This window comes from Brassica rapa, chromosome A09, assembly GCF_000309985.2.
Source record: "Brassica rapa cultivar Chiifu-401-42 chromosome A09, CAAS_Brap_v3.01, whole genome shotgun sequence".
NCBI classification, from domain to species: domain Eukaryota; kingdom Viridiplantae; phylum Streptophyta; class Magnoliopsida; order Brassicales; family Brassicaceae; genus Brassica; species Brassica rapa.
Window position 1 is genome coordinate 13,734,530 of NC_024803.2, and position 26,962 is coordinate 13,761,491.

At 34.5% G+C, this 26,962-nt stretch overlaps 3 protein-coding genes across 10 annotated transcripts; 1 reads left to right on the top strand and 2 right to left on the bottom strand.

Moving 5' to 3' along the window:
- Positions 1-952: 952 nt before the first annotated feature.
- Positions 953-9,648, bottom strand: LOC103839134 (disease resistance protein RRS1B). 2 transcript variants are annotated; one of them, XM_009115626.3, is made up of 8 exons: positions 8,457-9,636; positions 7,190-8,315; positions 6,816-7,115; positions 5,971-6,732; positions 4,410-5,794; positions 2,983-4,114; positions 2,579-2,893; positions 953-2,425 (listed from the first exon to the last, which is right to left on the bottom strand). In XM_009115626.3, exons 1-8 carry the CDS (start codon positions 8,813-8,815, stop codon positions 1,145-1,147), a joined length of 6,660 nt encoding a protein of 2,219 aa, XP_009113874.1. In that variant the 5' UTR covers positions 8,816-9,636; the 3' UTR covers positions 953-1,144. The 2 variants fall into 2 exon arrangements, with proteins under 2 accessions (XP_009113874.1, XP_033136804.1); XM_033280913.1 differs by lacking the exons at positions 953-2,425; positions 2,579-2,893 and having other exon boundaries at positions 3,507-3,841; positions 3,930-4,114; positions 8,457-9,648.
- A 2,107-nt stretch (positions 9,649-11,755) lies between these two features.
- LOC103839132 (disease resistance protein RPS4) lies at positions 11,756-21,570 on the top strand. 6 transcript variants are annotated; one of them, XM_018654167.2, is made up of 10 exons: positions 11,758-16,776; positions 16,869-18,060; positions 18,137-18,451; positions 18,526-19,413; positions 19,507-20,331; positions 20,426-20,591; positions 20,670-20,787; positions 20,868-21,018; positions 21,095-21,297; positions 21,385-21,568. In XM_018654167.2, the coding sequence occupies exons 1-5, from the start codon at positions 16,313-16,315 to the stop codon at positions 20,242-20,244; spliced, it is 3,597 nt and encodes a 1,198-aa protein (XP_018509683.1). In that variant the 5' UTR covers positions 11,758-16,312; the 3' UTR covers positions 20,245-20,331; positions 20,426-20,591; positions 20,670-20,787; positions 20,868-21,018; positions 21,095-21,297; positions 21,385-21,568. The 6 variants fall into 6 exon arrangements, with proteins under 6 accessions (XP_018509685.1, XP_033136811.1, XP_018509683.1 ...); XM_033280919.1 differs by having other exon boundaries at positions 21,400-21,568; XM_018654169.2 differs by having other exon boundaries at positions 11,756-16,776; positions 20,483-20,591; positions 21,095-21,570.
- An 848-nt stretch (positions 21,571-22,418) lies between these two features.
- On the bottom strand, positions 22,419-24,134 carry LOC103839131. Of its 2 annotated transcripts, none has more exons than XM_009115621.3 (4): positions 23,930-24,134; positions 23,538-23,830; positions 23,270-23,449; positions 22,419-23,196 (listed from the first exon to the last, which is right to left on the bottom strand). In XM_009115621.3, exons 2-4 carry the CDS (start codon positions 23,799-23,801, stop codon positions 22,582-22,584), a joined length of 1,059 nt encoding a protein of 352 aa, XP_009113869.1. In that variant the 5' UTR covers positions 23,802-23,830; positions 23,930-24,134; the 3' UTR covers positions 22,419-22,581. The 2 variants fall into 2 exon arrangements, with proteins under 2 accessions (XP_009113869.1, XP_009113871.1); XM_009115623.3 differs by lacking the exon at positions 23,930-24,134 and having other exon boundaries at positions 23,538-23,634; positions 23,717-23,845.
- Positions 24,135-26,962: the final 2,828 nt, after the last annotated feature.

Sequence of the window (26,962 nt, forward strand, 5' to 3'; positions counted from 1 at the left end):
AAAAACGATTTTTTCCGCCAAAAACGTAAAAAATAATTTTCCTGTCAAAACTGAAAATCTTATTTTTCCACCAAAACAAAAAAATCTCATTCCCGCAAAAAAAAAAACTTAAAATCTCATTTCTCTGCCTAAACCAAAAAAATATGGTTTTCTTGCAAAAACCGAAAATTTTATTTTTCGGCCAAAACTAGAAAATCTTGTTTTCCCACCAAAACATGCAAATCTCATTGTTCCCGCCAAAACCGGAAAATCTTGATTTTTCAAGCCAAAGCTGAAAAAATTCATTTTCCCCCCCAAAATCAAAAATTGTTTTTTTCTGCTAAAACCGGAAATTTATTTTTCCGCCAAAACTAAAAAATATTGTTTTCCCACCAAAACATGCAAATCTCATTGTTCTCGCGAAAACCGAAAAATCTTGTTTTTTCAAGCCAAAGCTGGAAAATTTATTTTCCCTCCAAAATCAAAAATTGTTTTTTCTGCTAAAACTAGAAATTTCATTTTTCTGTCAAAACCGAAAAATCTCATTTACTAATTTTAAAATAATTTCATTGTAAATATATTTTAGATTAAATAATAAAAGTCAATATAGTTAAAAGTAACCTCAAACATATGATTAAACTTTTAATAATTTATTTACTAAATTCATCTAGATGGAAATGAAGGTTAGACCATCTCTACCTATATCTATTTTTTTATCATTATATTTATTTTCCTCTAGAATAGAAAATCTCTATTATAAAAGTGAATTTGATTCAATGTATACCTCTGTAATATAGTTTCTCTCTATTTATAGAGGAAAATATAGTGGCATACATTGGAAATGTTCTAAAGGAACAAACATAAGATACATTTTGATAATTTATGCACATGAACCATCTGTATTGACAAACAAACAGTCCTATAAAATTTGGTTTGATCATCTGGATTAAATCATATAAATGGGATGGAGATGAAAGACGTGAAACAAACAGCCCAAAATTAGATTATTTTCGCAAGCAATCCAACATGATAAAGAAAGGAGGTAAGGTTTGTAAGAGCAAGAAAATATAGCTTAGCTCAACTGATCTTATCCCATCAAACCCTTTTTGGGGCTGACCTTGACAAATGAATGAAAGAAACACTAAATGTTTGTCTAATCATCGATTCATACACGCATTCTCTTGCTGCTTCCAATGTCCTCTACATCACTCTCTTCAGTGTCGTAGCCAGGTTCAGTTTCAAAGATTTTATCACTCTCGTCCGCAGAGGTAGAGACTTCCAAGAGTTGTATACCACATTCTTTAATCTTTATTAATTCCTTCCTAAGGTCAAGGCACTCAAACTCAAACTGCACATCGCTATAACTCAGATCAGCTCGGGAATCATTGACATCATCGGGAGAAAACTCACAGTGGAATACGATTAGATGGTTTCTTGTAGAGGGAGTGTTGGTCAAGCAACTATAGTACATCTTATCTCTTCCACCTTTGAAGGGCCTAACTACCCCAAAGCGAAACGAACCAGATCTAGATTCAATCATGATGCAAGCCTTAAAACTTGGGAACCTTTTGGAAAGAGAGCTCCGAGGTAAGGAAATGGTTAGGACACTGCCCGCAGCTCGATGAGTGAAATGTGCAGGAAGTTCTTCACCAGGTAAGATAGCATACGCGCAATCCGACTGTAGAATGAGTTCTCTCGCATGATGATCCAGGTTGAAGCAGTTGATAAATTGGAAAGCCGCCGCTGGATAGCTAAAGGACCAATGCAAACTCTCAAGAGAATCGCAATTATTTGCCGTTAGCCTGAAAAGAGATGTAGGGAGCTCTGGCAGTGACACGAGATTTATGCAACTATGGAAGATAAGATCCTTTGGTTGAATGGACGTCCACGTGTCTGGAAGTCTTTGGAAACTGTTACCAGACATGTTTACACTCGTGAGCGAAGTGGAGATCTCCTTAGGATGGTTCTGCCAGCTATCTTCAGTCAGTGACTCGCAATTTGAAAAGTCTATCTCCACAAGAAATTTCAGTTTAGATATGTTTGCAGAGATCTTATTCAACTTGTTGCAACCATTCATGGATAGGTGTGATAGCCCAGATATTTTCTCGATCCACCAAGGAACTTCCTCTATCGCAGTTCCATCAAGATAGAGATCTGAAATGCTTCTTGAAATTTCTGGAAAATCTGTCAAACGTGAGCATCCATTGAGATTAAGGCAATGGAGAGATTCCAAGTTGATACCGGTTGGAAGAGTCATGAGATGTGTACAATATCCCATGTCCAAGTCCTTCAATTTATGGAGATTCCAAATAGAGGAAGGAAGCTCAGTCAAACTTGAGCAACCGCGAAGATCCAATTTCTCAAGACTGGTGGCGTGTGAAAGATCTGGGATTTCTCTCAGATTTAAAGAACACCGTAGACTCATGCACTTGAGACTTCTAAGCGGCTGAACAAACAAGAATGGAAAGACAAACATCACAAACTTGGCAATGATAATAATTAGTTTCCAGCAACTGGTAATTTCAACATAGGTAGAAGATGATATGATGCATACACAACACTTTCAATTTTGGTTGTAACATTCAAACTCAACACGTACCTGAGCTTCATTCCACAACTTCTCAAGCTTGCTAGCCTCCATTACGAGTACAACAAGATTTTCTGGAAAGAAGTGTGAAGGCATGCATCTCATTGGGAATGCCTCCCAGTGCAATAATCTAAGTTTCGGGCACAGATAATCAAGGCCATGAGGTAAGTGCACATTTACTTCCTTCTTGGCTTCTTTATTCCCCAAGTTTGTGTAGAATTTCAAGAACCGGAGATTTGTCATCCCGCTGAACCCTCTCTCGCTTATAGAAAGCTCATGATCGAGTTCTGATATGTCTAATGATATCCCTAAAACACTTTCAGTACCCTGAAAAAAATATATAGCTTATTTTAATTATCTTAACAGAGATAAAAGTTCACCTAGTAACCAAATGAAAGGCCAATTGTAAAACTTACAGTGTTATCCTGAAATACATCAAGAATATCCTCGGAATCCACCAAGAATTGACGTTTTCCAGGACTATAAATGAACGCATCACGGACTATTTCTCTGCCCAAGTTTTGTTGCAAATGGTGCATTGTAATGTTTCCATTTTCGGTTATATGTATGAAAGACTTCTCAGCTAAGCTTTTAAGCCTGCACACAACACCCAAGTAGGTATCTGAAAGTAACCACGTCACGTATTCGACTGTGTCATGATTAAATAAACACGCAATGTGAAGATATATGATTTTATCATCACGATCACTTAGACTGTCATATGCGACTCTTAATATCATCTCCATTTTTCCATCCAGACTATCCGTGATCTGAGTCAATGTACCTACCAATTCTGTTTTGTCCCTCCCTCTTAGATACGAACCCAAGACTTTGAGACCCAAAGGAAGATTACCGACAGTTTCTACAACCTTAACTGCGATTTCCATAAAACCATCAGGTGGATAGTTTTGCCTGAAAGCAGATTGGCAGAACATCTGAAGAGCTTCTTTTTGAGATGGTAAATCCACATTGTAAGTATCGTCAATCCCATAAGATTTCAAAAGTCCTATATCTTGTGCAATAACAATTATTCTGCTCCCTGAACAGAACCATTCAGTTTGTCCTACCAAGGCATCTAGTAGTCGAACTTGTTCCTCCGCATCATCCAGAATGATAAGAACTCTCTCGTCCTTTAGCTTTTCTCTCACCATGCATAGATGACCCAGACCTACCTTAATGTACTTCTGGCCTAAGACTTCAGATAGAAATTGTGTTTGCAAATGCACTTCTTCACCATAGTAATTCGGATAGTATGTACAATAACCATCCAGTCTCCTGTATACGAAAGACACATCTACAAATACAGTACGCCGGAATCTATGAGCAAGTTGGGTAGATAGAGCTCTGGCAATGTCAGTCTTACCAATTCCTGAAGGACCCCAAATACCAACCATCCTCACTTCGTCAGATTCCAAGGACAACAGCGTATTCATTTTTGAGATATGATCTTCAATTCCGACAAACTCACCAAAAACCCCTGGCTCTGTAATATTCAGTTTACTTGAAACATCATTGGCAATTGTCTCAGCCATGTCTGCTTCGTTATCCCTAACAATGAGAAAGATTGTTACAGGTACTTAAAAACAGCATTATAATTTTCATATATCATGCAGAAATCATATTCCTTATTATCACGCACCATCCATGCATATCTCTTTTTGAGATTTATGTTTTGGCGACCATCAGTTTTAACACAGCTTCGATTCATCTAAGTGTGATAAATATTTCTGTATGAGTTCTTTCATTAGCTTTCACAACTCATGCCAGCTATTTTTAAAATTCAAGATAACCCAACTAACAATGACTTAAGTTTTTCTTTTTTAAAAGTGAAAAGTTAACGTACCAATTCTTAAAACTGATTCCAAGTATGTCTGCTATGTTGGTCAAAGCTTGGCACCATCGTTGTTTCTCATCCTCTGTTTGTTTCTTGCAAGTTTGTCCAAATTGCCTTCCAAAATCTCCTGCTTGTGTCTTAACGTGCCAAGGATCCACATAGTAGAAAACCGGTATCACTATTTGGCTCAACTCTTTCCTGCTCTTTGCAATCTCCGCCAACTCACCCAAAAGCCAGCTTGAAGAAGCGTAGTCTCTTGAGAACACAACAATCAAGATACTCGACTCTCTTATTGCTTGTAAAACCTCGGGGCTGATCGCCTGGCGTCTGAATATCTCATTGTCTATGAACATAGTGATTCCTTTGCTGATGAATGCTTTAAGAAGGTGACTGAGGAAGCTTTTGCGGACATCTTGACTGCTGAAGCTCAAGAAAACATCATACTTCCAACAGCCTGATGAAGCCACAGAAATCTTTTCAGAGTCTTCTTCCGAGCAACCAATGCTTACTCTATGGAGGATTTCTTTACCCATTGGTAGCATCCCGATTACCCCATTGGAAGATACACGTAGGAGATGCTTTTTGGCTAGGACCTTGAGCCTAGAACTAACATTCAAGTCGATGCAAGCAACAAGGGGTTCCACTTCCACCAAATCAATATCGTCATCATTGAACAAATACACTACGTAACGAAATAAGGCTCTATCTATCTCCTGTAAATCATCATAGCTAGCTCTTATCAGTTCTTCTCTCGGATTCCAAGAAATATCCATCGAATCGAAGGTCAAAGCTGATGAAATATTCTCAAGACTTGCATTGCCAGTTGGATCATAGCTGGCTCCCAACGCTTTTTCAGTTTCATCATCAGAAAGCTCCACTGGATCCAAGGACAATACTGGTGAAATACTCTCAAGACTTGTGTTGCCAGTTGCAGCAGTTATTACATAGACTCCACATCTTTCCACTGTGAAACTGTAATCTAGACGAATTGACTGGTTGTCGACAGGATAGAACTCAAACACAACTAAATCAGCCAAGATATAGGGGTCATTTCCTTCATCTATTGTTGGACGCATTTTAACATCGCAAAAGACAAGCATGTGATCCTTTATAACAGCTTTCCCAGGAGCCCAACAATGCAAATTTTTTTCTATCTTATGAGAGCGGCCTTCCTTGTTTTTCCATCTGCAAATACACTTAATGCCAAAACCAGTAGCAGGATAGTAATCCTTCGAAAATGCAACCTCCACTTGCATAACAAAGCCTACAAGCGTGCTCCTCCAAGAAGGAGTTAGCCATATCATTACAGAAGATCCTGGTTGTAGATCAAGTGTGGAATCCTGATTTGCATGTGAGGGCGCACAGAAGCTGAAAGCCAGATCTTTGTCAAATTCCTGTTCCAGTAACGAAATGAAGTTAGATATCATGTGAGAAGGATGTGCATGCTCTCTTGGTATGTGTTTAAATAGTATACACTATTGAGAGAAGCAGACAGAGAAGGTATCAGGGGTGTAAATTGTAATGGAAAGAAAGAGAAAGGATGGATAGGCCAGACAAGATAAACTATTACCTGTGGATGCTCTCTTGGCATGTGTTTTGCGTTAGCCAGCGCTTTCACCAAAAATTGGTTGACCACTTGCGGAGATAGTTTAAAACAATTACTGAACGAGTAATGCATAGGAAGTTGAGTGGAGTCCAATCGAATTGATTCCAGAGAGGCACAACCATATGCATTTAAGAGTTCTAGACTTTGAGGAAGTTGTGACAATTCTCTCACAGCAGTGCCAGTAAGATATAACTCCTTCAAGTTCCGAGGGAAACCCTGAATAGTCTCGAGCTCTGAGCAGCCAGAGAGATCAAGAACTTTGAGAAATTGTAAATCAAACATGTTTGGTAGACTCTTTAAACGAGAACAGTCTTTCAGCTCCAAGCAACTAAGCTTGTCAACATCTCTGCTAGATGAGCTAGATTTCTCCAGACTTGATAAACGCTCAAGTTTTAAAGCATCTGAAAGACCCGAGAGTTCGGCAACAAAGTTGACAAGCTCTCCGCCTTTCGGCTTATCAACCGAAAGTGGTAAATTTCTTATGCTTGTAGCTTGGAGGTGCAATTTCTCAATATTTGGTGGAACCTCTGGGAAGTTTTTGATCTCTGTGCAGCCTGAGAGATTTACAACTCGGAGATGCAGCAATTGACCCGAGGGTGGGAAAGTCTGCAGTTTTGTACAGCCTTGGAGATCAATGCTCTCAAGACTTGGAGCTTTTAGAATATCATCAATATCAACCAGCTGCGTGGAATGACAAAGCTTGATCGTTTTTAGCGTCTCCAGGTTCTGAGGCAAAAGGCCAACTAAATCTTTTAAAAAATCCGGCAAGTATTGATAAGGGTGAAAAAGGCACAACAGAGTTTGCTTACCTTGGTTCCACCCCAAAGTTTCTTAAGTTGACTGTACGGCATGTTGATTTCAACAAGGTTCCTAGGATCAAATTTTTGAGGAAAAGACTGCAGAGGATAGTTCTCCCAATGAAAGAGCCTTAGCTCATCAGGAAGAGAATGAAGAAAGCCTCTGGGGAAACTGATTACAGGATGAGTTTCAGGATTAGAACAGTAAATCTTCAGCAACCTAAGGTTAAACATATTCTCAAAGGCAGCAGGTTTAATATCAAAACTTAAGTTTGATGTGTCCAGATATATTCCTTCCAACTCTTCAGTGTCCTACAAGAATATTGAAAGCCAATATATTAAAACGTTGGCTCTTAAAGTAGGGAAAGTATAAAACTATAACAGACCTGAGCAAATTTGACAGTTACGTTGGGTTCTCCATTTTCTGTGTCTTCATTATCTTCTAATAAATCTTTGATACTCTGAGGTTCCCAAAGTCTGCTGCGTTTCTCGATCTGTACAGTTGCTCCTTTTGTTATTATGTATCTGCCAACATCCTGGGTAAAATTACACATTCGGACTCGGTTTTCTGTAATAGCCACCAAACACTTTTCAATAAGAGAATCGATTCCAACATGCGGAGAAAAACCACAACCCTCAAGCAGTTGCATCACGTAGTCAACATTTTCTCCCTGGAAGAAACAAGCTATGTCTAGAAAAATGTTCTTTTCGCTGTCATTGAGTGTGTCGTAGGTTCTCTTGATTGCATCGACAAGCTTACATGGAGGACGATCCTTGAGTTCGAGGAATGCAGTCTCCATATCTTTTGGTGTTTCCTTGCCCTTCAGCGCTCCGCCATAAATGCTTAGAGCTAACGGGTTTCCATTGGCATATTTAATAACTTCCATTACCACCTTGTCCTCGTGGAGACTCTGCTCTGCCATATTGTTACGAGATGCACACAGCATGAAGAGTTGGAAAGCCTCTTTCTCATTTAAACCTTGAACCTCATATATTTGATTGATTCGGCAAAGACGAAACACTTGTTTGTCTCTGGAGGTTATGATGATCAGGCTTTCGGGACCGAACCATTCAAAATCTTCGAGAAAGGACTCTGCAAGCAGAGGATTGCGAACGTCATCAAGAACAACAAGAACTCTCTTATTCATCAATTTGTCTCTACGCAATCTCTTTTTTGTAATGGAACCACTATTTCCAGGCTGGTCTTTCATAAGTTGTTCCACCAAAATACGAAAAAGTCTGTTCTCATGAAAAGCTTTATCATAGTCTTCGATAAAACAGCAAGCATCAAATCCTCCAGAAACTTGATCAAAGACTGCTTTAGCAAGTTCTGTCTTGCCTATGCCAGGCATACCCCAGATGCCAACACCGCGGATGCCCAACGGTTGCTTGTTAACCATGTTTTCTATCTCCTGTAGCTTCCAGGACATTCCAATTCTTCCCATATATAAGAGCTTCTCATTCACATTTCTGACAATCTTTTCTACAAGTTTAGAGTCACTGCAATCGTTCCTGCGCCATAATAACTCAAACTATCAAGAAAATGTGTGAACATAGTGATTCTTAACAAGTAAAACAGCAAACAATCAAATTTTCACCTAGGTTTCAGATTTATAACACTAATATAATTATACAATCTCAGATATGCAATACCTAGACTGAAAGACTGGTGATAAGCCCCTCAAATTCATCGCGCTTAGCCATTCGCCATGTAATTTACTGTCTCCGTACAACACTGGAATCATCACCTGTTCCTTGTTCCTCTGGCAATTGAGAACCTTCTCAAGCTTTTCAAGGCATACCTGACGATTTGCGGGTAAAACCACCACAGAAACCTTAGCTCTCTCTACCTTTCCCTGCGCTTCAACGGAGAGCAGATCTCCGGAATCGACGAATACAGATGATATGACATTCCGCCGGAGAGCGTCGGAGAGGTGGCTGACAAAAGAGTAGCGTACCTCGTCTACACAGCTGATGTAGACGAATCGCTCGGCTTTTTCACAATCGGTCATGATTTTGCACCTCCTCGGAGTCCTTTGCTTTATTTAGATTTTGCTGGAGAAATCAACTCTCGACTACGAATATGGTATTCGATAACTTTTTTTTTTTATTAACTACATGTTAAAAGCATTTCCATCCCCATTTTATATTTTACTGTGGAAAATAGAATAGTGAAAAATCAAAAATCAAAATTATGGAGTGAAAAATCAAAAATCAACTCTCGACTACGAATATGGTATTCGATAACTTTTAATTTTTTTGTTCATACTTCATTTTCCACTCCATTTTTGGAGTAAATTATGGAGTAAGAATAGATATGCTCTTATGTCCGCATATATGCACGCATAATTTTTTATAGATATTTATCAATAAATATATTATCAAATTTACAAATCAAAATTTTGAAACCAAACATTAAATTTATAATATTTTTATGAATCTTGAAATTTCTTAATTTTTATCTTTTATTAATTTAAAACATTACTTTTCGATAACAATATCAATCTTATTATTTTAAACTAAGTTATCTTTAAACAAATTTTATTATATTAATTTATAAACAATTATATAATTAAATAAATACATATAAATATATATAACTGCTAATACAAAGTGATGTTATTAAACCAAATTATTGAAATTACCAAAACCTACAAAATCTTAAAATAAATCAAAAGCAAAAAAAATGTTCAACCTAACCCAATTTTACATATTAGATTAATCAGAGTAAATAAAATAATTGAATTGCATATTTATATTAGGGCAAATCTCCAAAATAGCACTTTTCTAAGTTTATATCATAAAAATAGCACTCAAAAACTAAAATGACCAAAATAGCATTTTATCTTTTGAAAAATTTAAATTTTTTTATTTTTTAAAATTTGAAATCTTATCCCCAAAACCTCACTTTTCAACTCTAAACCCTAAAACCTAAACTCTAAACCCTAAACCCTAAATTCTAAACCCTAAACTCCATCCCTTGAGTGCTATTTTTGTGACTTTTGGTCTTGAGTGCTAGTTTGGGAACAAAAACTTGATTTAGTACTATTTTGGTCTTTTTCTTTTTATTATATTATGATATACCTCCCACAATAACTGAATACACACTCAAATAGGTTAACAAATAAAACATTAATATATAATATATAAGTTAAAATTCTTTGTTATCTATTCTTATATTCAATTTCAAATGCTATAATAGAGGGGGAAATATGTTATAGTCAATCTCTGATTTTCATTTAAAATAGAGACATGCTATTTTCTTCTAAATATGGATATTAAATAGTACTTTTTAGTATAATTTTTTTTTCAAAATATTCTTTTAACTTTCAAATTTTAATAATTATAACCAAAACAAATAATTTGGAAAATACAGTTTTTTATAAAATATAGAATCACATTTTTCTTTAGATAATAGTCTTTTAAATAAATTATAATTTAAAAACAATAATAATTCTCTGAAATTCTTGAAAAACATAAAAGTAAGTAGAGTTAATTTTAAATTACTATTTTGAAAATATTCTCTTTTGGAGACATATATTTTGAAAATATTTTAATAAGATAATTATATTCCCAATAACAAATATTTTGAAAAATCACGAATAGCAAGCAAATTTAAATAAATTTATTGTTATTACTTATATACCTCTTTTTAGTAATTTTAATAGTAAAATAAATATAATATTTAGAAAAAATAATCCATGACATATTACGCTTACAAACAAATATATATCAATTTTTGATATTTTATAAATCTATTTTTAATATTTTAGTATAATGATAAATTTAATTATTATATGTATATATATGCTACGAATTATAAAAATTAGTGAATGAGAAAAAAAATGTAGATAAGCACAAAATAAATACATAAATTATCTTCTTCTTTTTTCAAAAACGTTTTCCATTTATTGTTTTGAGATAATTTTATAATATTAATTTGTAATGAGATAAATAATGAATTATAGTGTAATTAAAATTATTTATTAAAACTAATGACTCAGTCCTAAAATCATATAATTATATTTATAAATAAAACTAATTATTTAAATTAATAAATTAATGATTTATGCTAAAAACTAATAAGAATCTCTTGAAAGTTAAAATAATTATAATCATATTCCAATTAGAAATTTCGAAATATTTATATTATTCAAATTAATGAATTAATTAGAAAGTTTGAAATATTTATATTATCTAAATTAAGAAACTGATTATTTAATCTAAAAACTAATAAGAATATGAAAAATAAGCAAAATTAACTAAAATTATGGAGAATGCGACAAATCAGTAAAATCACTTCATAAATAATTGTATAGAAGACTAGTATGTTTTGTAGCATTTGCCTTCTTACTAATTTTACAAAATTTTGAAAATAGATGATATTATCAGTTCAGAAATTATCAAAATAATTTTTTTAGTGCTTTTGAAATATTTCATAATTAATTAAATATTTAAAAATTTATATACAATAAAGTTTTTTTAATTTTAGTAAAACATATTTTATTACGTAAAAAACATACAACTATATACAAGGATTTATATTTATTTTATAAATATTATGATGTAAAATATTTTTCGATAACATTATATAAAATCTTTTTTGATAACGATGATTATCATATTAATGTAATAAAATTAAACTTTAGTTTCTATACTTTTATTTACATAGCTGATATATTATTATATAATAAATTAATTCATTTACTAACCCGCGGTTCACCGAGTGACCCACCAACCCGGTAAGTCGTCCAGTTCAGTGTCCGGGTCGGGTTTAAAGACATTGATAGAAACTAAAGTTTAGTATTTTCTAAATATTTTTTAAGACATAAAATAATAGTTTGGATATGTATATATTTTATGTTTAAAAACATTTAGAAAATACTTAACTTTAGTTTTTAAATTTTTATTTTCATTTGACATACAAAATATCAAAAAATAGTTTAGACTATTTAAATTTTTTTCTAACAAGGTAAGAGTTATGACATCTAAAAAAATCACGACATGAAATTTATAAATATTTATATGTTTAATGTGAATAATAAATTAAACTTCAAATAAAAAATAAACCAAAAGTAAAACATCATTGTAATAAATTGTCAATAACGATATAAACTAACACCAAACCACATCAACTAATTTTGATTCTCTCTACCATCGTTCATTTCATTTTCTTCGGTGCATGGTGAAGTCTTTATCAAAATTAAAAATCACAAATATAAAACTGAAAATAGAAAACCTAAATTTTTAGTTGGAAACTTAGAATATAAAACATAATTTAAGACTAAAAAAAGGTAAAAATTATTTATTGGTTCAACCGGTGGTTCAACCGGTATCGGGTTGAGGTTTTACTAGGTTCGTGCGGGTTTCTAAATATTGGGTTTTTCAGAAACCCAAACTAGATTTTTTTTGGGTCACTGGGTTTACCAGTTCAACCGCGGGTCCGGGTCTGGTTTCAAAACACTGGTTTTGACTAAAAGTGCATTTTTGTGGTTTTGGCGGAAAAATGTTTTTTCGCAGTTTTGGCGCGAAAATGCGTTTTTGCGGGTTTGGTGGAAAAATGCATTTTTGCGTTTTTGACGGGAAAAGTGCATTTTTGGCGGAAAATATTTTTGCGTTTTTGGCGAAATATATTTATGCGGTTTTTGCGAAAAAATGTGATTTGACGAAAATGTGTGTTTTGTGGTTTTGGCGGAAAAATGTGTTTTGCGGTTTTGGCGGGAACATGCAGTTTTTGCGGGCTTGGTGGAAAAATGCATTTTGGCGTTTTTGACGGGAAAAGTGCATTTTTGCGTTTTTGGCGAAAAATATTTTTGTGGTTTTTGCGAAAAAATGTGATTTGACGAAAAGGTGTGTTTTGTGGTTTTGGGGGAAAATGTGTATTGCGGTTTTGGCGGGAACATGCATTTTTGTGGGAAAATGCATTTTCCGGTTTTGACAGGAACATGCATTTTTGCGTTTTGGCGGAAAATGTGTGTTTTCCAGTTTTGACGGAAAAATATATTTTTTCGTTTTGGCGGAAAATGCATTTTCCAGTTTTGGCACGAAAATGCATATTTACGGTTTTAGCAACAAAGTGTATGTTTTACAGTTTTGGCGGGAAAGTATGCTTTCGGATTTTATGCAGTTTTACGTTTTTGGTGAGAAATTGTGTTTTTACCGTTTTAGCCGAAAAGTGTGATTTTACTAGTTTGGCCGAAAAGTGTGTTTTTATGGAAATGTGCGTTTTTACGCTTTTTGCGGAAAACCCTATTTTGCGGTTTTGGCGGAAAAGTGTGTTTTTCAATTTTGGCGAGAAAATGCATTTTCGGTTCTAGCGGAAAAATGTATATGGAAAAATATAGGATTTTTGGGTTGAAAATAATATTTTGATTTTAAAAAGTTAATTTATCATTTTGGACTCAAATAGATGCATCTGTATCTAGATGTAGACATGTAAATTAGGGCGAAGCCCGCAGTCCGAGCACGCCTAGCCCTAAATATTACTGGGTTTGGACTTAGTTTTATAAGCCCAAAAAAAATCGGTCATATTAGTTTCATGTTGTGCGGTTGCTTCTTACGGCGTTGTAGGTTATTTCAGTCAATATTGGTCCTCTTTTTTCTTAGATTTTGGATAAGGTTATAAACTACATCTTGTTGCGCTGGGTCAGAGATTAGTTGTCATTGATGTTTTCGTCCTCGTTGTTGGTTTACCGTCGATAGTCTCTGCTCGTCTTGGTTTTCAAGATATGGTTTTTGGTGATCTGACTTCGATGCTCTTTTTCTTAGCTCGAGGATGGCTCCATGGTTTATTGATTTCATTTGTCTCTTTTTTATCTCTTTTCTCATCTCGTTGCATTTCTCATCGCTGATCACATCTCTGGAGGCTCTCCCTTTGTCCGCTTGGAAGGTTGTTTATGATCTCAAGTTTAAGCTTTAGTTTCTCGGTGGTTGGCTTTCATTCTCCCCCACTCAGGTTGTTTATTTTCTTTTCATGCATCCTTTGGTGTACGTGTGCGGAGTTAATCTCTTTGGAGCTTTGGTTTATTCTATTCAGAGTTTTGTTGTTCTTCGCTGGCATGGACGTCTTGTATGTGCTTGTTTAGTTTGTGAGGTGCTTTCTATCTCTTAGCTCGTGGTTGTGCTTCTAGTGCTTTAGACATGCGTCTTTTTATTTCGTGGTGACTTTGTTTTCCCTTGATTATTCTTTCTCTGATCCGCTTTTTTGGTTTTTTTTGGAGTGGTAGTTGATCGCGATCCTTTGTGTTTCAGGGATTACTTTGTCTCATATTTTATCTTTTTACCTTTTTTTGACATCTGATTGTTCCAGCCAAGACATTCTATTGTAAGATGAGATATGTTAGTCTTTTTTGTTGATATCTTTTCAGCTCCAAACTTTTATTGAATTAATGTTAATATGGTATTTTGTTTTTTCTCTCTTACTGTGGAAGTTTTATGTTTATATTATGCATTTCACTCTAATTTCTTCTTATTAGTTTGATCATTTTATATTTTTAATAGTTAAATAAATATATAATTTGTAAATTAAATAATAGAAAATGGTAAAATAATAAATAACAAAAAAAATTATTATTTTTTGTTGTGAATAAATTAAATATGTAAAATATATTTCTATTATTTATTTATTTTTTATTCATCTTGAATTTTAGTGAACAATAAAATAAATTATCAAACTTCATACGATAATAATAGTGCGAAAAAGATTAGATGGTGCACAATTAGAAAGTATTTGGCCAAATTGCAATACTCTAAAAGAAAAAAAGACCTAAAATGTAAAAAAAATACATAGATGACACGTGTCAAAAAACTTCTCTGCCACTTATCAGAAAAAAAAAAGATAAAACCAACTTTATATATATATATATACGAATTCTTGTCTATGTAATCAACGCTGCCATTAGTTTCTTTATATCTAAATAAAGCTCTATAATTATTCAATCTAGACATTTACTATGAAATACAATCTAGACATTTACTCATCTTGGTGACAATCTAAGTTCTTCTTTCTCCTTAGTTTCTTTATATCTAAATAAAGCTCTATAGTTATTTTCCATTTCAATAAAGCTTTACAAAGCTATTATCATCTTTCTAGGTTTCTCAAATGTTATCAGCGACGAGCACGAAACCGGCATAGCTGAGCATGGCGACGTAGTAGACAGCTTGGACAATGCTCTCTCGGTGGCTTGGGCTTTGATTTCGGTGGAGAGGAGCTGCAAGGGCGAACTGAGACTCGCGATGATGGATTGCGATGGAGATAACTCTGAGAGAAGGCGATTCGGAGCTTCTCGATGGTGGCCACAACGGTGTTCGTGTTACAGTGGAGCACAATCCCTGCGAGAGGAGATCATGGAGTGGTGGTTAGAATCGAGCTCAACCGCGGGTTGAAGTCAGCAGATGGTCACCATTTAACAGAGGGCGTGGCAACTTTGTGATCTATTCTCTTTCTTTTTTTTGAATTCTTATTCTCTCTCTGGATATTAAAATCCCAGAAGGAACCGATGATGATGATGATAGAAAACAATTGTTCTTGATCGTAGATCGTGAAAATTGTTTTATAAATTACGATTTGAATAATTTAAATTTTATTTTCTGGTTGGAAAAGAAAAGGGTAGCACTGGAATTGTACATTACCATTTTTTTGTAAAGACAAGAGGAAAATGTCTTTGAATGTAATATTTTATTTTCCCACTTTGGTCTGTCATCTCTTAGATTATATTTGTGAAGTGATTTTGTCACATGTGCTTTCTACAATCAATTTCACAAAACAAATATGACATAGATACTGAAATTGATGACATGACTTCCAGAAAAATATGACATGGATAATTTCATTTAATGTTGATTTATATTTTTAGCAAACTTATTATAATATGGTAATAATTTATATATTACATTCAAAATTGATATTTCTTTTTAGTAATTTTTTTTTTAAATATGGTAATAGCTCATACATCATCTATAAAATAAATATATTCATATATAACATTTCAAATTTTGAAATATTATTATTTTTGTATAATTTTACAATTTGTATTACTAAAGCTTCCAAAAATTTCTAAAGTTTTTTTTTAAATTTAAATATCTAATCGTAAGATCATTAGTTTCTTATATATCAACAAATTTTATAAATATTGTTTAAGCTAAATTTTTGATAATTATACAATTTTATATCATTTTTATTAGTTTTATACAAATTGATTTAATATATAATAAATCTATATTAAATATTAGTAAGAAAATAGTAAAATCAATAATATTTAATTAAATTTATTTTTAAATATAAGTTATATTTAAAAAAAAAATTATTGCACATGGAAAACAGCTAGTCTATATTACATATGCAAAGTTGCAAACCGCTTTTTTGTTTGTTTTGTTTTGTATACAGACACTCAATTATCTGACGTTGAAATAAATATTATTTTTCCTACTTGGTTTTCCACTTCAGCCCTACGCTCCATTAGCAGTCCTCGAAGAGAAAACAAAATCAAGCTTTTTATTTTTCTCCTTTCATGGCTACCTCCTCTTCCACAGTACCTCCTCAACATCAAGTCTTCATCAATTTCCGAGGGAAGGATCTACGCCGTGGATTCGTCGGCTTTCTTGTTGATGCGTTGAAAAGGGAAAAGATCAATGTTTTTATGGACGAATTCGAAGAAAGAGGCAAACCTTTAGATTCCCTTTTGACTAGGATAGAGGGGTCGAGAGTTGCTGTGGCTATATTCTCTGAGAACTACACCGAATCAAACTGGTGCTTGAAGGAGGCTGAGAAGATGAATGAATGCAGGGAGAAAGGCAATCTGGTGGTAATACCCATATTCTACAAGGTAGAACCATCCACAGTGAGAGGTTTGAAGGGAGATTTTGGTTATAAGTTATGGATTTTGGCCAAGGGTGATGAGAAGAGGAAGAAACAGTTTGATGAAGCCTTGGAGTCGATTCCTAATCTATTCGGTATCACTGTGGACGATACAAGGTACTGAACTGTAGGGAGATTTAGCAATGTTTCTCATTGAGACTTTTGAATCTTTGAGGAATTTATTGTTATTTTCCTCACTCATATTTCAGCGACGAGTGTCAAAAAATCAATGATATTGTCAAGGCGGTTAAGACAGTCTTGCTCAAGATTTCAGTGATAGAGAGCCAAGACGTCACTGGTGATTCGTCAGAGACTAGTGATGATGGGACAGTCTCAGGAGGAGAAAAGCATAGGACTTTTGGAATGGACAAACGTCTCAAGGAGCTGGAAGATAGGTTTGGTAAACACAAAGGAACTCGTATCATTGGAGTTGTTGGGATGCCTGGAATTGGTAAAACCACACTCATGAAAGAACTCTTTGAGATGTGGAAGCCTAAGTTTGTTAGGCACGCTCGAGTCGACAAAATCCGTGTACAGGCGAAGGATTTGGGGTGTGATTGCTTGCCCACATTGCTTTTAGAAGAGCTATTGGGATTGGAAGATCCTCACACAGAGAATGTTGAAGACCCGTACGAAACGTACAAATGTCAACTGCTTGGACGCAAAGTTTTTGTCGTTCTCGATGATGTTAGTAACATGGAACAAATAGATACTCTTCTTGGGAAACGTGACTGGATTAGTGACGGAAGCAGGATTGTCATTGCAACAAGTGACACGTCCTTAACAAATGGTCTGGTTGACGACACATACGTGGTCCAAAACCTGGACCACAGAGACAGCTTACAACTTTTTCACTATCACGCCTTCAGTGATGATCATCAATCCAATCCTCCCAAGGAAGATTTCACGAAGCTGTCAGAAGAGTTTGTACATTATGCAAGAGGCCATCCACTAGCTCTCAAAATGTTGGGTGTAGAGCTATACAATAAAAATAGAAATATAGATTATTGGAAATCGAAACTGAAGACACTCTCTCAAAGTCTGACCCCCAATATTGGAAGTGTATTCCAAATGAGTTATGATGAACTGCGTTCAGAGCATAAAGTTGCATTTCTTGATATAGCCTGCTTCAGATCGGAGAGTGTGGAATATGTAGAAAGTTTACTGGCTTTGTCTGACGCCGAATCTCCTGACACAATGAGTGCAGTAGAAGTCCTCAAGAATAAGTTTCTGATTAATACTTGTGACGGTCGAATGGAGATGCATGATCTACTGTACACATTTTCAAGGGAGCTAGATCCTAAAGCATCCACTCAAGATTGTAACAGACAACAACGGAGGCTGTGGCTCCATCAAGACATAATGAAGGGAGGCATAATTAATGTTCTGCAAAACAAAATGGTGAGTCTACAAGTTTTTCAAAAAATTTATTGGTAAGGATCAAATTTGTTAATCTCGTTTTTGTTACCTTTGTTAGAAAGCTGCCAATGTCAGAGGTATTTTTCTAGACTTGTCTGAAGTGAAAGACCAGACGACCTTAGACAGCGAGCACTTCTTAAGGATGTGCAATCTCCGGTATCTTAAGTTCTATAATTCTCACTTTCCTCAGGAATGTGAAACCAAAAATAAGATAAACATTCCTGACGGACTTAAGCTACCACTGAAAGAGATCCGATGCCTCCACTGGTTAAACTTTCCACTGGAGGAACTTCCAAATGATTTCGACCCGATTAATCTTGTTGATCTCAAGTTGCCCTACAGTGAGATTAAACAACTTTGGGAAGGCGAAAAGGTGTGTCTTTGACTAATATGTTGGTAGTTTTTTTTATTTTTTAACTTGTGGCTAAACGTTTCATTTTGTCACAGGATGTACCATCCTTAAAGTGGGTCGATCTCAGTCACTCAAGTAAGTTATGCAGCTTGTCAGGGTTATCAACGGCTAAAAATCTTCAACGATTGAATCTTGAAGGCTGCACGGCACTGAAAACTTTGCCTCGTGGTATGAAAAAAATTAAAAAGCTTGCTTTCCTGAATCTGAAAGGTTGCACAAGTCTTGAATCTATTCCAAAGATGAACTTAAATTCTTTGAAAAGTCTTACTCTCAGCGCCTGCTCAAATTTTAAGGAGTTTCCACTGGTTTCAGAAAATATAGAGACTCTATATTTAGATGGTACATCAATAAGTGAGCTTCCTACAAACATGGAGAAGCTTCAGAGACTTGTTGTATTGAATATGAAGAACTGCCAAAATCTGGAGAAAATCCCAGTCCGGGTTGGTGAGCTGAAAGCTCTTCAAGAACTGATACTCTCTGATTGTTCAAAACTCAATTATTTTCCAGAAATCAAGATGGCCTCTCTAAACATTTTACTTTTGGATGGGACAGCCATAGAAGTGATGCCACTACTACCTTCACTGCAGTACTTGTGCTTAAGCAGAAATGATGAGATCAAATGTCTTCCTGCTGGTATCAGTCAACTTTCTCAACTAAAATGGCTGGATTTGAAGTACTGTACGAGTCTTACATCTCTTCCAGAGTTTCCACCAAATCTCCGGTTCTTAGATGCACACGGTTGTAGTTCGCTGAAGACTGTTTCGACGCCTCTGGCCCGTATTATGCCAACCGAGCAGAACCATTCTACCACATTCATTTTTACAAACTGTGAGAACCTGCAACAAGCTGCAAAGGAGGAAATCAGCTCGTATGCTCAAAGGAAATGCCAGTTGTTGTCATATGCTCGCAAACGCTACAATGGGGTCTCTCTCTATACCTATCTTTATCTATTTGTTGCTCTTTTTATTTCAAGAAACTTTGGAGTTTTATGATTCTCCTTTATTATAATTTTGCAGGGTCTTGTTTCAGAGGCTTTGTTCAGCACTTGCTTTCCTGGATGTGAAGTACCTTCGTGGTTTTGTTATGAAACAGTTGGATCCGAGCTAGAAGTAAAACTTCTCCCACATTGGCATGACAAGAGGCTTGCTGGAATAGCTCTATGTGCTGTAGTCTCATTTAATGACTGCCATGATCAAATCAGCCGCTTGTCAGTGACATGCAACTTTAAACTAAAAGTTGAAGACAAGTCTTGGGTCCCATTTACTTGCCCAGTAGGAAGTTGGACCAGACAGGGAGACAAGATTGAGTCAGACCATGTCTTTATTGGCTACACCAGTTGCCCATATACTATAAAGTTTCCTGAAGACGAGAACTCTGATAAATGCAGTTCTACTGAAGCCTCCCTTGAGTTTACTGTAGCAGGTGGTACAAATGAGAAGGGAAAATTAAAGGTGTTGAAGTGCGGTTTGGGTTTGGTGTATGCAAAGGATAAAAGCAAAAACAGTTGTCATGAAGCAAAGTATGATATGCCTGTGGGAGCGAGTTTTCAAGAAATTTCAGAAGAGGTTGATGGAGGAGGAGGAAAGAAAAGGAAAAAAACGAAAGGTGATGATGGAAGGCCAAAGAAGAAGAAAAAATCAAGAAGGGATGATAATATCCCGTGCCAATCAAACAGTGATGCAAGGAGGAAAGATAGTTCAGTGGTCAGGCATGTTGAGAATATCCAAGCGGCAGATGAATCTGTTCCAAGTTAAGCACATTCTTACACAGAACTCCATGTCTTGATAAAGAAAGTCCAGCATGAGTAAAGATGTCAGTCAAGTACGTTCTCTGGTATAGAGGTACTTAAGAATTTTGGTCCATTATGTGGGACATATCATCCTCTTTGTATTGGTTAGATTCCTATTTCTTCGTTGTAATGTTTTATTTTTTCAGGTCTATTTTGATTTTATGAGAAGCTTTGTGTCAGAGTTTGATGACTTGTTTGTGAAGGGGAAGATTGTTGCAAATTGAGATTGGTCTTGGAGCTTCTGGTGAACTGAAGTTTCCATCTCTCCCTGAAAGGATGGGTTGGATATATCCATGTATTGGTGAGTTTAAGGTAATTTTCAGATCGCTGAACTTTAATACCTTAAGTCAGAGCATGGTTGATATGTCATCTACAAATGTCTTATTGCAGTGTTATGACAAGTATTAGCAATCAAGTCTGCTAAAGGAAGCAAAATCAAGGGTATTCACAGTTACAACGCACTGAACGTTCTGTCTCTTGCTTTGAGGAGACAAAGATTATTGTCAAGGTATAATCTTTTTGCAAGTTTTTCTTTAAAACCCGTGATGAACATAACATTGAGACTCATACAACAAGAAAATAATGCAGATACCGGCGATTTACTGGTCATACAAGACAGCTAGTCATGCTGCTGAACTAACTGTAGGATACTATAACGCTGATGGGTAGTCCCTTGTTTTCAAAATTCTGAAGAAATATTCAGTGTCCTGGGCCACATGTCTTCTAGCTGATCCAGAAGGTTTGAGTTGGCAGTTTTTATTGTTGACTTTAGCTGTCTTGTTTTTCTTTAGCCTAAGTTTGGTTATGTATGGCAGGTGGTCAATGCAGCTTGGGACCAGGGACTTCTATCTCATTGGCGGAGAGAATGCAATTACTTGTTTCGCCAGAAAAAGGTTGTACCAATAAACCATCCAGAGAGCTATCGCCTTTCCTTCTTCACTTTATCGCCAACCTTCTCCTCTAGTTCAAGGATCAACTTGCTTTGTAGATTCGGATTACTTTATAAAACGCATGCACGGTGAGGATTTATCTGTACATACAATCTATTGTGCATGTCTACATTGCTGAAGTTGTTGTTCTTACAATTCTTTGTATGTTGTTGGAGGTGACACATACACAGCGGTTGGAAATCAAAACCGAGCAATAGAAGTTGGTTGACTTTGAAACTTCAATCTATGTTTCTGTCTTGATGTTCTCTCAGGGCCTATGATCTTTTTTATATGTAAAGCCCTACACACTATTATACTAGTTGATGATACACTAACCATTAAAACAAGTTTCTTTTACAATTTCTTAGGTCTAAATTGAAACAGCGTGAGCATCACACACATCTAGTTGAATTAGCCAGTCGAGTACCTCTGCTTCAAAACTATAACAAAAGATTGAATTTTTGAGAAACAAAGAATAAAGTTTCTAGAACTAAATACTGAATCAAAACTTTTTAACACAAAAACTTACACTAACTTAAACAAGTCAAATCTGAAAGTTGGAAACATTTTATTTTCACCTCGGGCTCCGATTCAGTTGATGGAAGGCAGGATCCGATCCCTGCTCACAAGCCAACCGTGAAAACCCACGTGGCGGTGTCAGCCAATCAGTTCCCGACCTGCACCAAGCGAATCCGAGACCGCCGATAACCTTTTTTTCCTCCATCCACCGTATCGAAATATGTTAGCCTCCTTTGATGTATATTTAATGAGAATAACAGACCATTCATTAATTGCCGCGTGTATATTGGAAGGTTCTCTTTGCACATTCTTTTAGTTTCCAAAATAGTGTTATCACGCGACCTGCACGTGACTCTCACCGACTAGAAAATCTAGACATTAGTTTTTCGTTTCACTTTGGTTAGTTTGGGTTTTAGATTTCAGGTTCTATAAGAAATAGGTTCGAACGTGAACCAAGTTTTTTATCAATTCAGATTACAATTTATGTTAAAATTGAAAGAAAGCTTTTATTTAATATTATATGTTATAAACTTATAATCATATTTGTAGTTAAAATTACGAACTTTATTGTGTCTCGGTTTATACAGTATGAACATTCTGTACCATTTGGATCAGATGGATCAGCTAATATTATTGGTCTGGTTTTAAATTGACAAATTTCGGTTTGTTTCGTCCCCCACATATCCACAGGAGTCACCTAAAGATTTGATATGATTTTTATACACGAAACTTACATATATCACACATTATTTATCACATCATATTCCGGTTCGGTTGACCCGATCTTGTTTGGCCAGACTATAATAATTACATTCAAAGATGGATGCAAGTATATGCACAAAATTTTAACCAACTTAACTAAAATAGTTCACAATCTCTGGCGGCGAAGGGACCGAGCCACCACGAACTAAAGCCAAAACCGAACCAGCAGTGCTCAAAACTCGTGGGACCACCACTCTAGCAACTCTCGGTAGGGTTGGGTAAGTAAGAGTACCAACGATAAACCAGTTGAGGCTCATCAAAGCAACTGCATCTAAAGCCGGTTTGTTCTTAACCGTTGAGAAAAACTGAACCACACTTCTCAAAGAGATACCAACCACAGTGAAGAGCGCTCCTATCAGTGGAGTACACAGATCCTTTTCTTTGGCTCCGTACATTACTACCCCCACGACCAGCGCGAGCATCGCACTGAATACGCTTCTTGAAACCGCAACGTTTCTCTCTAACCCGAGAACTCTTGGTGTTAGCTCTTCGTCTTTCGGAATTGTCGCTTTTGCAAATGGATAAAGAGGTGATTCGACAGATGTAAACTCGGCTTCTTCCTTTGACCCATAAGGGATATTCTTTGGCTTTGGTGTGCTGCTGACTTCACTAGGTTCTTCCTCTGCTTTATTTTTGCCTTTCATGCTCAAATATTCATTTCCGCAAGCTTCCTTCAACTTAATATTTTCCTCCTTAAGTTCTTGCAGCTATCAAAAATACGTTTTAGTCAACATATGTAGTTGGTTATGAGAAAGATTGATATTATTTGGTTTTTGGTACCTCAGCCTCTAGCTTTTTGATTCTTGTAATGGCTCCATCATGTTCATCTTCTAGTTCATCTAACTCCTGTTCCATGAGTCGATATTCTTTTATTGCTGCCCGGAGATTCTCTTCTATTTCTTTTCTATTCAGTTCAAGACTCTCCAGCTCATACCTCAACTGATAAAGACTCTGCTCAAGCTGAAATTTAAAAAAAAAAAAACTTTCAAAAATACAAGAAATATTACTAAACACTAAATACAAGAAATGTTTGTAAACCGAAACGAACCAGTCTTTCTCTTGGTATAGAAAACAGGAATCGAATCGGAAACGTAAAGAGGAGAACAGAACCCCAGACTGTGCCCCACACAGCTCTCCAGATCATACTTAAGTTGAACCAAATAGCAGAGCTCACAATATCAGCAGACACAAAGGTTGTAACAAGAGCTGATCTAAGACAGAACATACATGCAGATATGCAGAAAAACAAAGGTCTGGTCATTAGATATACTGGAGTTGAGATCAGCCCATAAACCAAACCTCCGAGATCCATTTTTTACTTCACCGTCAAGAAAAAAATCCCTTTTGAACAACATGAACAGCACGGAACCAAGATGATTCTAGTTCTTATAGCAGCGGCATCAAACTCCAACAAAAGAAAGGAAAGATTAAAAAGCTTACCTTACTTAGGCGAAGAGTAAGAGTAAATGAGAAGTTGTAGTGACTGAGCCATAGAGAAAGCAAATGAAAGGGAAAGAGACAGAAGATGTGGCAGACACAGGAGAGCCATGGACGACACGTTGAACGTATTTCTCAGGTTATTCGAATTTGGATAAAGATCAGAATTCTCAACAATTAAAATATTATGTTCGATAAATATGTGCTAGTGGTCGGCTGGTAGCACAGCTTTCCAGCGTCGCTATGTGAATTAAATTCGAATCCGACTATATTTAGATATTCCTAACACATAACTAGCAGCTGATTTAATATTTTTTAAAAATATTATGTTCGAAGAAAAACAAATCTCGTAATTAATTTTTCAAACCAGGTTTTGAAATTTATAAACCACTGGTCTCGAAAGCAACACCCAGATTGGAATCAATCAACATCCAATATACATACCGATACGATACACACGGAACCAGGAAAGACTATTGTTGTACGCAAGTTTCACTTCATTCTAGACCCGGTCCAAAAGTCTAATTCAGTGTTATAATTTTTTTAAAAAAATGTTAATAGATCTTGGAAGATTACTAAGGTCATCCGGCATTAGCAGCAGATCCGGTACTGAAATATTTCGGACCAAAAGCCCAAAAACCTATAAAGATAACAAAATGTAGTGTAAAACATATAAAGGTATCAAAACCCTTCACCTTTTTGAATATTTGTAAGTCATTAACTAGGCATGGGTGTTCAGACCCGGTCCGTTTCGGTTCAGTTGATTCAAATTTTCGATTTTTTGGTGTTATATTCATAAGTCCCGTTCGGATTTTACTAATATCATGTCGGGTTTGGTTCGGTTCTTTCCGGGTTCGATTCGGATCGGATTGTAACCAATGTTTGAAATCGTCCAAAAATATATATTTTAAAAAATTGACATTTTTTTTTCAAAATATAGAAATTATTCGTAAATCTATTTAAAAGAAATAGTTAACAAAAAAGTATTCAAAATAACAAATAAAAAAACTACAAAAATATTTTGAATAATCTAAATTATCTAAATCACCTTAACATATATAAAACATTAACATATTTAACTAATTTCAGATATCTTCGGATCCTAGTTTGGATTTTGGTTCGGTTCAGATTATAACCAAACTCCAAAATACTAAACTCATAAGTCTCGTTTGGATATTTTTATATAACAGTTCGGATCCAGTTTTGGTTTTTTCAGTTCAGGTTTAGATAGGTAACCAACAAAGATACCAGAGATTTTGTCAACTGAACGGCCAAAAATTATTCATTAAAGATGCAAAAAACTCTTATGCTTTAAATATATAAATAAAAACAAATAAAGAAAAATTTCAAATTATTTTTTAAAATATTTTAGCTCTTATTTTAGAATTTTTAGAATTTATAAAATTTTATTTTCTTTTTTTTTTAATTTGACATTTTAATTTTAGATCTTATTTTTGAATTTTCAGAATTGTTAATATTTTATTTTATTTTGAAGTTTGAAATTTTAATTTTAATTTTTAGATTTTTTTTATTTTGTTTTCAATTTTTTCCAATTTCATTCGAATTTTTCTGTATTTAAAAAAAAAACTGACACGTCATCATTTTGACCTATAAAATGAACAGTACTGATCGTCTATGAACAAGAAAACGTCTTTAGAGGTTTATTATGATAAAAATGTCTCTTTGAAGGTTTAAAGTGCTAGTAAAAAAATTCAGTGTTTAAAGTGATAGAAAGTGACATCCTGAATGTTTAAAATGCGATTTTTCCATTTAATATATACTAGATTTTGATCCGCGCTTGAAAAGCGCGGATTTGTTTTTGTAATTAATATATTTTAAACAAATTTCTATATAAGATAATGTATAAGTTTGAGCACATTTATCTAAAAACACAGACCAATCCGTACTAAACTGAAAAACCAAAATTGAACTGAATTGCATAAATAATAGAGCAAACCATATATCTATGACTGAAAAATTGAAACTAAACCGAGAACCAAATGAGTACCTGAATTTTCAAATAAAAATTATATATTTAAAAATGTTAATTACATTCAATTTTAAATAACCAAATATCATAAAAATTCTATTTATAAACCGGATAACCCGAAAACTTGAATTACCTGAATATTTTTATTTGGTTGATAAATAATTTAGTTAACCAAAAGTATAAATTATGTATATAATTATTTATTTAAAATATATATAACTATGTTTAATATAACACATAGTATCAAAACTATTTTCAAAATAATATTATATTTAAAATAATTAAATTTTGTTCTAAAACACAATTCTACTGCTAACCTATTTTAAAGTATCGATATAGTGTTAATACATAACTATGTGCTTTCAAAGTTTTTAGAAGTTATCACTAACCGATTTATAATTAGTTAGACTAAATATTTAACAGAACCAAAGATAAATAGCAATTTCTGAAAATATAGCAGATGGAAAGATTGAACCGGTTTTATGTAGACCATAATCATATATATGGATTCGTATAAGAACTGGTTTGGTATTAAATAATACAACCAATTTGAAATATTAAGTTGTGATAAACATCCTTTAGTTTATGAATGATAATGCTGAAGTTTTCATATATATAACATGGTTAATGAGATCAGTTTAGTTAATAAGGTTGGTATAAAATAATGGTTGATCTCTGTAAAAGATGCAATTTTTTTACAATGGATATTGTAATTGTATTATGTTTATAGTCTCCAAAGATATTTACTATTAAATAAATCACAAGTAACCATTACAAATATAGGGTGGACATTATTTAATAATAACACAAAATAATTATGATGGAATAATGTGTATATAGTAAATGTATATGTAGAGAATTAGATTAGTATCATTTTTTATGACTAATTTGTCTTTAGTGAAGAATAATGAAGTTAGTAGTATGAGAAATAATAGGAATTCTAGTTAAATGAAATGGTCCAACTATGATTTGTTTTAAGTAGATTTTTAGGACTCCTTCCCTTTTAATAATATTGATTTTCATACTTGAGGAAGAAAAAAGTCTTA

Coding starts and splice junctions, on each gene's coding strand:
- LOC103839134 (XM_009115626.3), bottom strand. CDS start 8,815: ATGACCGATTGTGAAAAAGCCGAGCGATTCGTCTACATCAGCTGTGTA. Junction 4,115..4,409: donor GGAATCAGTTTTAAGAATTG/GTACGTTAACTT, acceptor TCTCATTGTTAG/GGATAACGAAGCAGACATGG. Junction 2,426..2,578: donor AGTTGTGGAATGAAGCTCAG/GTACGTGTTGAG, acceptor TTGTTTGTTCAG/CCGCTTAGAAGTCTCAAGTG.
- LOC103839132 (XM_018654169.2), top strand. CDS start 16,313: ATGGCTACCTCCTCTTCCACAGTACCTCCTCAACATCAAGTCTTCATC. Junction 18,061..18,136: donor ATGTTCTGCAAAACAAAATG/GTGAGTCTACAA, acceptor TACCTTTGTTAG/AAAGCTGCCAATGTCAGAGG. Junction 18,452..18,525: donor AACTTTGGGAAGGCGAAAAG/GTGTGTCTTTGA, acceptor ATTTTGTCACAG/GATGTACCATCCTTAAAGTG.
- LOC103839131 (XM_009115621.3), bottom strand. CDS start 23,801: ATGGATCTCGGAGGTTTGGTTTATGGGCTGATCTCAACTCCAGTATAT. Junction 23,450..23,537: donor CTATACCAAGAGAAAGACTG/GTTCGTTTCGGT, acceptor TTTAAATTTCAG/CTTGAGCAGAGTCTTTATCA. Junction 23,197..23,269: donor TCAAAAAGCTAGAGGCTGAG/GTACCAAAAACC, acceptor TATTTTTGATAG/CTGCAAGAACTTAAGGAGGA.